The sequence below is a fragment of the Delphinapterus leucas genome, chromosome 10 (genome assembly GCF_059928025.1).
Source record: "Delphinapterus leucas isolate spDelLeu-1000000601 "Yukka" chromosome 10, BTC_Dleu_Yukka2, whole genome shotgun sequence".
NCBI lineage: Eukaryota > Metazoa > Chordata > Mammalia > Artiodactyla > Monodontidae > Delphinapterus > Delphinapterus leucas.
In genome coordinates this window covers 22,425,776-22,436,292 of record NC_143138.1, presented here as the reverse complement: position 1 = coordinate 22,436,292, position 10,517 = coordinate 22,425,776, and the positions used below count along the sequence as shown (strand labels likewise).

The 10,517-nt window shown below is 48.3% G+C and overlaps 1 protein-coding gene across 1 annotated transcript; it reads left to right on the top strand.

Moving 5' to 3' along the window:
- The first annotated feature begins 210 nt into the window (after positions 1-210).
- TRIM10 (tripartite motif containing 10) lies at positions 211-10,151 on the top strand. Its single transcript, XM_089918497.1, has 7 exons — positions 211-1,119; positions 2,900-2,995; positions 4,076-4,306; positions 5,043-5,065; positions 5,404-5,519; positions 6,730-6,762; positions 7,966-10,151. Exons 1-7 carry the CDS (start codon positions 691-693, stop codon positions 8,505-8,507), a joined length of 1,470 nt encoding a protein of 489 aa, XP_089774623.1. The 5' UTR covers positions 211-690; the 3' UTR covers positions 8,508-10,151.
- Positions 10,152-10,517: the final 366 nt, after the last annotated feature.

The window sequence follows — 10,517 nt, the reverse complement described above, 5'->3', positions numbered from 1 at the left end:
TCCCCCAGACAGAGTACATTCCAACCCCTTTGGAAGCCTATGGCAGGCCAGTTGGTGAAGCTGCTTGTGCCCTGTCTCACCACCCCTGCCCTGGGCACAGCGCCTTATCTGGGTCCCCACACTCCCCTGGGTTGGCTGATACCTCCAATCTCCCTGGAGACAGCTGGTCATACTGCAGGGAGGCTGGGGTGGCATTACTGCTCTGTGACCCAGTCTCCCTCCTGCTCCCAAAAGAAGAACAGTCTCTTCCAATTGTGGATGGTTAAGATACGACCACTTTCCTTCTACTGTGAGTGTCTCTGGATGGACAGGAAAGAGCAGGAACCCCCAGGTCATGGGCACCAGTCCAGAGAGTAACTGAGGTCATCTCTGGAATGCTGTGACTGCTTCTTCTGCCCCTCCTCTGCCATTTCTCTGTCTCTGCTGTTGGAAGGTGTGTGTCTGTTCTTTTGGGAGGGGGACAGCAGAACCCTGGCTGCCAGAGATGCAAGTGGGTACCTTGCCCTGTGCGCACACTTATGTGTGTGTGACCATGAGGGTGTCACTGGGTATGTAAGATGCCCCTGTGTCTGGACATGTGCACATGTAGGTGTGTGAGTGTGAGGTGTGTGTCCTCATTGTTCTCCCAGCCCTTCTCTCCAAGCTGAGCAGAGAGGGTGACCTTGAAGAGGCCACAAGCGCAGCAGCACTATGGCTTCGGCTGCCTCTGTGACCAGCCTGGCAGATGAGGTCAACTGCCCCATCTGCCAAGGGACCCTCAGGGAGCCGGTCACCATTGACTGTGGCCACAACTTCTGCCGCATCTGCCTCACCCGCTACCTTGAGATCCCCAGCCCGGACCCCGAGGAGCCCCCAACCTGCCCACTCTGCAAGGAGCCTTTTCGCCCAGGGAGCTTCCGGCCCAATTGGCAGCTGGCCAGCGTGGTGGAGAACATTGAACGTCTCAAGCTGGTGTCCCGGCTGGACATAGAAGAGGAGGACATCTGCCCCGAGCACGGGGAGAAAGTCTACTTCTTCTGCGAGGATGATGAGATGCAGCTGTGCGTGGTGTGCCGGGAGGCCTGGGAGCACCGTGCCCACACTGTGCGCTTCCTGGAGGACGCGGCTGGGCCCTACAGGGTAGGAAAGGGGAAACTGAGAGGTTCCCAGGGTGGGTCTGGGATTGGACTGGACTGAAAGAATCAGAGCAGAGTTGTGGATTATTTGGGCCACTCTGAAACTTAATTCCATCTCCCTGCTTCTGTGATTACCCAGGCAATAGACCCAGGCATGGAAGATCATGTGTTTGTGTTTTAAGTATGCCCTATGTTGTTTACTTATGGCCAATACATAATAATAGGTCAATAAATACATGTTGAATGAATGAGTCACCAAAACATGAACGTATGTGTCTGAACCATGGATCAGTCAGGTGTGTCTGAGGATGTCTGAGTTTGCACTCGAGGAAATGATTGCACAGTGTGTATGTGTATTAATGTTTGCATGTTTACCAGCGTGTGCAGTGTGTTTGGGGGGATCTGACTACTTGGGTGTGTATGTGTAACTGACTGCTCGTGTTTGTAGGTAAATTAGTGTTTGCATATATGCAGGTTGGGTAAATATATATGGTGTATAATTTTATCTGTCATTAAATGAGTGTGTACTGGTTTTAGCTGTTTATGCATTGTGTTTTATTACAAGTGGGAGTCTATGTATATGTGTCAATTAGTTAATTAGCATGTATTGTTAAGAGTTCTAAATATATTTTGCAATGTGCTTATATGAACATTTATGTGTGTATACCTGTTCTTTATTCTACAGCAAGCAATTTTTGTTGTTGTTGTTTGTTTTGGTGGGGGGGTTGGCCACACCTTGCGGCATGCAAGATCTTAGTTCCCCAACCAGGGATCGAACCTGTGCCCCCTGCAGTGGAAGCTTGAAGTCTTAACCACTGGACCATCAGGGAAGACCCCCTAGAGCAAGCAATTTTTAAAACAATTCATTGGTTATTTTTTGCATTATCCAAGTTTCTTGTTCCCTCCGGAATCATACCCAGAAAGTTGATTCCATTTATAAGAGAGCTTGTTTGGATGTGTTCTGTTTGGGATATGTGAGAAAGTTGGGATAATTTCGAAGAAGGGCGTATCAAGCTCAGGATAGATCCTCGATGCCATTCATTAAGGCAAAAGAAGTTAGGGTGTTTAGCCTGAAGACAGGGAGGCTCAAGTGAGAACACAGAGTCATAGCTTATGACGGCAAGAGCTAAAAGCAGAAAGCCCTAATCAAAATTCTTGGAGGACAAAACAAGAGGAAGAAGACCCCAAGAGAGTAAGCTGTCAAGGACCATAAAGGCCCAGGCTTGTCAGCTAAGAGAACGACTCCTTCCCTTGGGTCATTCCATTCCTGGAGGCAGAGATGACATCTCTTAACAAATCATTGTTTCCGTCTTAAATATTTTTAAAAAATTAATTGAAGTATAGTTGATTTACAATGTTGTGTTAGTTTCTAGAGTACAGCAAAGTGATTCATATTTTTCAGATTCTTTTCCATTATAGTTTATTACAAGATATTGAATTTAGGGCTTCCCTGGTGGCGCGGTGGTTGAGAGTCCGCCTGCCGATGCAGGGGACACGGGTTCGTGCCCCAGTCCAGGAAGATCCCACATGCCGCGGAGTGGCTGGGCCCATGAGCCATGGCCGCTGAGCCTGCGCGTCTGGAGCCTGTGCTCCGCAACAGGAGAGGCCGCGGCAGTGAGAGGCCCGCGTACCACAGAAAAAAAGATATTGAATTTAGTTCCCTGTTCTGTACAGTAGGTCCTTGTTGTTTATCTATTTTATATATAGTAGTTTGTATCTTCTAATCCCAAACTACTAATTTATCCCTGCCCCCATCTTAAATATTTTATGCTCCTTCTTCCCAGGAACAAATACAGAAGTGTCTTGAGTGTCTAAGAAAGGAGAGAGAGGAGATTCAAGGAATTCAGTCAAGAGAAAATCGAAGGATACAAGTCCTCCTGGTAAGTCATCATCCCTTCCCTGGTCCTCTTCCCTTCCTCAGGGTCCAGTGCCTTTCTGAAACCAAGGCAACATAGCATATAGGGCTCTGAAGCCATTCTGCATTTTTGTTTTATTATTTATTTATTTTTGGCTGCATTGGGTCTTCGTTGCTGTGCGTGCAGGCTTTCTCTAATTGTGGTGAGTGGAGGCTACTCTTCGTTGTGGTGCGTGGGCTTCTCATTGCGGTGGTTTCTCTTGTTGCGGAGCATGGGCTCTAGGCTCATGGGCTTCAGCAGCTGTGGCACGCAGGCTTCACTAGTTGTGGCTCATGGGCTCTAGAGTGCAGGCTCAGTAGTTGTGGCACACGGATCTTCCCGGAACAGGGCTTGAACCCTTGCCCCCTGCATTGGCAGGCGGATTCTTAACCACTGTGCCACCACAGAAGCCCCATTCTGAGTTTGAATCTGAAATGAATTAGCTCTATGACCTCAAACAGCTCTCTATGCTCAGTTTATTTTTCTGTGAAGTGGAGATTAAAAATTATCACTATCGGGCGTCCCTGGTGGCGCAGTGGTTGAGAGTCCGCCTGCCGATGCAGGGGACACGGGTTCATGCCCTGGTCTGGGAAGATCCCACATGCCGCGGAGCGGCTGGGCCCGTGAGCCATGGCCACTGGGCCTGCGCATCCGGAGCCTGTGCTCCGCAACGGGAGAGGCTACAACAGTGAGAGGCCCCCGTACCGCAAAAAAAAAAAAAAAAAAAAAAAAAAAAAATCATCACTATCTCACTGAATTGCTGTAAGGACAGTAATGTACCTTAGTGCCCCGCACACTGTGTGCACTTTGTAAACGGCAGGAGGTGGGGTGTCCTCACCACCTCCCGTACACCTCCTCCTGGAAATGGCATGGCAGGTGTAAAGGAAACTATGCCATGGTTCCAAGTCTATCTGGGGACCTGGGGAGTGGGGGGCTCTGACTTTACCACCAAACCTTGGAGAATGTGGATCTGGAGGGAGACGGGAGTGAATTAAGGAAAAAGAAGGAAAAGGAAGTGGAGGAAGAGGAGGAATAACTTCCTGCCCTCTCCTCCTGCCCCCTCAGACTCAGGTGGCCACCAAGAAACAAAAAGTGATTTCTGAGTTTGCACATCTGAGCCAGTTCCTGGAGGAACAGCAGAGCATCCTCTTAGCCCAGTTGGAGAGGCTGGATGGGGACATCTTAAAGCATCGGGATGAGTTTGATGTCCTGGTCACTGGGGAAATCTGCCGGTTTAGCACCCTCATTGAAGAACTGGAGGAGAAGAAGGAGAGGCCAGCAAGGGAGCTCCTGATGGTGAGATCTGAGCCCCGCCCCCGTCCACCTGTGCTCACCTATGATTTGTTGCATCTTTACCTGTCTAAGCCATCTCTTCTTCACTCACACATCCTTGTATCCCAAGTGGAAGATGGGTCACAGGACCAGAAGTTCTGAATTCTAAGAGTCCTTGCTTCCCCAAGAGCTCCCTGGTTGCTTTGCTCTCTGGTCTTGGTCTCTTCATCCTATCCATCAAATAGGGGAGATACTTTGTTTATTTATCTCAAAAATACTTTATTTGTGAGGATCCAACAGTAAAATGCAAGTGAAATTAGCGCTCTGAGAAGCACCAAGCACTATATGCGAACAAACGTCAGGTGCTCTTTCCGAGGCAAACTATTCTCTGTGTCGCCGCCCACCAGCAGGAAGTTCTTGTTCTGTTTCTCTTCCTCACACTGGAGGAGAGATACTGGGGTCCCAATTAGGCATCAGAAAGGCAGCATGATTTAGGCGGACACGTTGGGGACTGAGAAGCTGGAGACATTGGGATGGGACTTGCCTTTGCCTCTAAGGGGCAGGTCACTTCACTGTCTGGATCTTATAAAATGAAGGGGTTGGGCTCTAAGATCCCTGAAGCCTCATAAACCTGAAAACGCTGTGACTCCATGGATCTGGTGTCCTTTTTCTATCTAGGGCTGAGAATATGGTATTTTGTCTTTTCTCGTGGGAGGGAGAAATGGAAACTGAATCCCTGCTTTCTCTCTCTTTCTCCTAGGATATCAGAAGCACTCTAATAAGGTAAGATTTTCTCTTCTCTTTTCCCACATACATAAACATACACGCACCACATGCTGGTTATTACCACACAAATATACATTCTCACATTAAGGATGACAACTCACATGTAAACTTTCACATACTCAAATGCATTCCCATGTACAGCCAGCTGTAGATACACACCCCTGCATGACACTGCCCAAGAGGGGACAGTGTGGGGAGGGAATGGATCCATCCCAGAGGAATCATGTCTGTCCATGGGAACTGGCACCTCCAAGACAATTAGAAGGTGACCAGCTGAGTCTGGAGGCATCACTAAGAAGGATAATTCCCAGACCCCACCATTTCTGTGCCCCTAGATGTGAAACCAGAAGGTGCCGGAAACCAGAGGCTGTATCCCCTGAGCTGGGCCAGAGGATTCGGGACTTCCCCCAGCAGGCCCTCCCGCTGCGAAAGAAGATGAAGACGTTTCTGGGTAAGCGGACCCCACGAAGCACAGGTGGCTGTGAAGCCTGGATTTAGGAATGGCCTCCATGCCCCGCTGCCCGACGTTTGTGTGACCTTTGACAAGGCTTGCACTCTCCCAGTGCCTTGGTTTCCTTATTTGCAGATCTTTATAAAATCTGCTTATCAGGATGTGACAATGAAGTTAGATAATAAAGGTGAGGATTTCTGGAAAAAAATGTAACTGGTTTGAAAAATAATGAAACAAATAGATCTAACCGCTTGCCATGAAGTGATATATAAGAGAATGATTAACAAAATCTGTCATTGTCAATAATTTTAAAAATCCATAAAAATCCGCAATCTGTCATTGTCAGTAATTTAAAATCCACATTTGTAATTCATGATAAGTTTTTGATGATGAACATTGTTAATTAATAACCAGCAAGGGTATTTCTCTGTGCCCTGTGGTAGCTGACTTCCCTCCCTCCTCTCTTCCTTGGCTTCCCCGCCCCTGTTAGTTTGGTCCTCAGAGTTGAATTGCCCCTGTGGGGACCATGACCCCGTTTTCCAGGACAGGGAGTGGTGGTAGGAGAGGGTGTGGAGGGTTTGAAATGAGAGTCAGGAATGTGGCTGCTCGCCAACACTTCCCTCTCCTCCTACGTGACATCACGAATGATGCCACCTAGTTCTAAATGACCCACCCACAAAAATGTCACCTTAGAAGAGCTTTCCCCCAAGTCCACTTCCTACAAGTAAATGGCCTGGCAGTGAAGGAAATTTTACTCTAATCAAAGGCTGACCTTTGACTATCCCCAAAATTATTTCCAAGCAGAACGAGAAATAAATTAACCCACTTACCTGTTCATTAAGTCGATGTTTCTTGAGCATTTACTGTGTCCTAGGCTCTGTGCAAGGCACTGGTCACTGCCCGCTCAGAGCTAGGCAGTGCAGCTCAAAGTGGGGCTCCCAGCCAGCAGCAGCAGCATCCCCTGGTAACTTGCCAGAAATGCGAATCTCAGCCCCACCCCGGGCCACCTGAATCAAAAACATGTGTGTTTTAGCAAGTGTTCTGGGGACTCTGATGCAAGTTCAAGTTCAGAACCACTGGTCTAGAGGATTCCAGCTTCCATTCCTCTCTTTGTCTCTTCCCTTTTGGGGCCTCAGTTTCCTCATCATTAAATGTTCTATGGTTCGGTAAGACTAATGAAAGCGCATCCTGTTTCATTTCCTCTTAACAGAAAAACTCTGCTTTGAGTTGGATTATGAGCCAGGTAAGCAGCCTCTGTCAGGATGGGAGGGAGTGAGGATTCTAATCTTGAAATGGGCAGATAATTTTGCAGGGTTCTACACTGGGCACTGTAATAGTCAAATACATATATATCACATATATAAATGTACATATACACATAATGTCACACGTGACACTGATATGTGTCACTGCCTTTGTAATGCTTGTGGGAGAACCATGAAGAAGGGACAGGCACACACACATACCACATCCCTGGCAGGAAGCTCATGTTCTGATCTGCACGTGATGATGGGATAGAAAGATTAAATCAGGATGGGACAACGTCTATCAGGAAGGGCTTCCTGGATGCGTGGAATTTGATCTGGGTTTAGAATCACATTCTTAGAATTGTCAGGAACCCCTACTCTCTCTCAGGTGTTATTATATTTCATAGATGATAGGAGTGCAGCCTGCAGGTAGGAAAGGAATGAAGAATGGACCCCACTCAGGGCACTGTTCCCAGTCTATCAGCCGAAGACCCTGGGAAGTCACAGAGCTCTTGGCAGGGACTCCTAACTCATGGACATATCTGAATTTATGAATTTGTCCCAATTTATGGATACTAAAAGTATCACTATGCCAGGGTCCGCAGAAGTTTTTTTGTTAAAAGGTGATCCTCAGAGTCTGCCTGATTTTAGAATTACTGAGGCAGAATGAATAACCCGTGGGTGAGCCAGAGAGTCTGGGTGGAGTGAAGACTGTATAAATGAGTCATAAGTGCCCAGGGAGTGATCATGAAGTTTGGACTGAGGGAAGAATATTTCCACCCTCCGAGATACAGGACGGGGAGGACGTGATGTGTCAGCAGCAGGAGATCAGAGCAGGCATGCACAGCTTTGGGAGTCAGCCAGTTTGCAGGGAGAAGAAGTGCTTTCCAGGGGAAGACACAGAACCAGATGAGAGCCCGGATGTCCGAACTAACGAACTAACCAACACATCCTCTGAAGCACAGGAATCAGTTGCGGATCTTGCTAAAATGCAGATTCCATCTCAGGTGGTTTGGGGTGGTACCTGAGAGTCTGTTACTAACAGGTTTCCAGGTGATACCCATACTGCAGGTCTTTGTAGGCACTATATACTTTGTTGGTAGTAACGCTAACGCAGGTGTCAAGGGGAGTATTTAGGCCTTTCCTGAAGGTGATAGCATGTCTGCTGACATCTGTGGCCCTTTTGGTTTTCCCCACAGCTCACATCTCTCTAGACCCCTGGACTTCCCACCCGAAGCTCCTCTTGTCTGAGGACCACCAGCAGGCTCGCTTCTCCTATAAATGGCAGAAGTCACCAGACAGCCCCCAGCGTTTCGACCGGGCCACCTGTGTCCTGGCCCATGGTGGCTTCACTGGGGGGAGACACACGTGGGTGGTGAGTGTGGACTTGGCTCCCGGGGGCAGCTGCACCCTGGGTGTGGTCAGTAAGGACATCCGGCGGAAGGGGGAGCTTCGGCTGCGGCCAGAGGAGGGGGTGTGGGCGGTGAGACTGGCTTGGGGCTTCGTCTCGGCCCTGGGCTCCTTCCCCACCCGCCTGGCCCTGGAGGAGCAGCCCCAGCAGGTGCGCGTGTCTGTTGACTACGAGGTGGGCTGGGTGACCTTTGCCAATGCCGTCACTCAGGAACCCATCTACACCTTCACTGCCTCCTTCACCCAGAAGATCTTTCCCTTCTTTGGGCTCTGGGGACGAGGGTCCAAGTTCTCCCTGAGCTCCCTAGAGGGTGCAGCTAACCTCCCCTAAGCACAGGGTCCAAAGAGAGGACCCAAGGACTTGACCCTGGCTGGGTCACCTGTAAGATTCAGAACAGTAGTAACTGCTTTAGATGATGTGATAGAATCAGGACTTTGGCAAGGGACAGGTGGAATGACCTTCAGTCTGCTGATCAAGCCCTTACCTCAATGACCAGTGGATGGGACTCAGACCACTGCCAGCCCTCCTCACCACCATCCCCACCAGGCACAGAAGTAGCTGTGTAGAGGAAGGAATACCGGATTTGGGGCCAGAAGACTTGGGTTCTAGATCCAGCCTTGTAATCAACGAATTATATGATCTTAAACTAGGCATCTCACCTCTCTTCATCTTGTTTTCTCCCCCCAAAATATTAGAGTTCATTTACTCGTATCCTTAAGAAATATTTATTGTATGCTAATTATGAGCCAAGCAGTATGGTAGCCACTGGTGATATGAAAACAAAAGGAAAAAATTTTGTCCTGTATCTAAAGGAGCTCAAGAGAAGAGACAGAGACAAAAGGAGGAAATGATAGCACAGCGTGATGGGCGCTGTGATAGGGGTCTGACCCGGGTACTAGGGAAGCCAAGAGGAGGGGCATAACCCATCTTGGAGGTAACAGGAGGTGAGTTGGAGAGGGCTTTCTGGAAAGGATGAGTCTAAAAGATGAGTATAATGAATGATGAAAGGAGGGGAATAAGCCTCTTAGGAAGAAGAGACAGCAGAGAACTAGCTGGATGATCTGTGACCACTGGGACACTGGGTCACCTCCACTGTCCTCGCAAACAGATGTGCTGCCACCCCGACTCTTGACACCACTCAATGCCTCCTTCTGGCTGAGATGAAAATTCAGGGCCTTGGTGGGAAGGGCACAGGGGAAGTATCGCTATAAGCCACAACCCAAGGACCACACTCAACCCCTGGGGAAAAGCGTCTTCCTGATCACCATCTGAGGTTGAGAAGTGAGACGAAAGGAATGAGACGGTGGAAAGGACTGAGTCTCAAATAGCTCAGCTGTGGGAGCAGAAATAGCATCATCGTAAGCTCTGTGCTGGGTAAAGAATCCCAGGTGGAGGCAGGGGGTGAACTGCATGACCTGTGACTTTTAGCCCAAAGCACTGGGACTGCTCTAGGGCTAGACAAGAAGTACCATCTGAGGGATGGGGCAGAAGAAGGGAGAGAATTAGGGATTTGTAGATGTGTGGATTTGGGTGGTGAGCCGCGGGGGAGCAGGTTGCATTTGCAGAAGCTGTGGCCACGGGTGGTGTGAAGAAGTTGATTATCCGTGACTCCAGAAATCCCGCTGCCTGGTGTGATTCTGGGACAGGAAAAAGCACTAACACGTGGCTGCCTAGAATTTCTAAAATGACTTCCCTCGTCCCAAGGAATTTAAAATCCTATGCATAATAAAAGCATTGTCTTAACATATTTTATTTTCTAGTTCTTATTGGAGGTGTCATTTATTCTGCTTAAACATACCCTTTACTGTCAATCTTTTTAATACTATGTCTGTTGAATCTGCTTGGATGTAAACTAAAATGTTCTATCATCTCCCCACTGAGGTCCCTGGGAGGAGCAAACCATCCAGGTGCAACCTCTAGGGGGTGAGCACAATGTATTGAGGCCCAGGGTTTGAGGTCACCACAAAAGTTCTGTCGTTCATCCTCAGTTTAGCAGGTAGAAAAGACATGGAGACCAGGAGCCAAGGATCGGAGGGAGGTTCAATTGCTTTCCCTGGGAGTGTTCAGTATTTCATATAAAACGTATATTTAAAAAAAGACACACACAAGTCCCTAAATAATGCTAAAACATACCCAAAGCCCCCAGACTTGGGATTCCAACAAAGAGTGGATTGTATTTTTCTGTTGATTTTTCGTAGGTTTTAGCTGGGTCTTTTCAAATGACTATTAGCCTCTAGGGTATATATGTATGAAGATCCTGGCCTGTTGGAGGTCTTTACATGTATTATGTCACTTAATCTTGGTAACCCCACCAGGTAGCTCCTATTATTATCCACATTT

Excerpts from the sequence above, each read along its gene's own strand:
- TRIM10 (XM_089918497.1), top strand. The coding sequence starts at position 691 with ATGGCTTCGGCTGCCTCTGTGACCAGCCTGGCAGATGAGGTCAACTGC. Across the intron at positions 2,996-4,075 it reads GAAGGATACAAGTCCTCCTG|ACTCAGGTGGCCACCAAGAA; the intron begins GTAAGTCATCAT and ends CTGCCCCCTCAG. Across the intron at positions 6,763-7,965 it reads TGAGTTGGATTATGAGCCAG|CTCACATCTCTCTAGACCCC; the intron begins GTAAGCAGCCTC and ends TTTTCCCCACAG.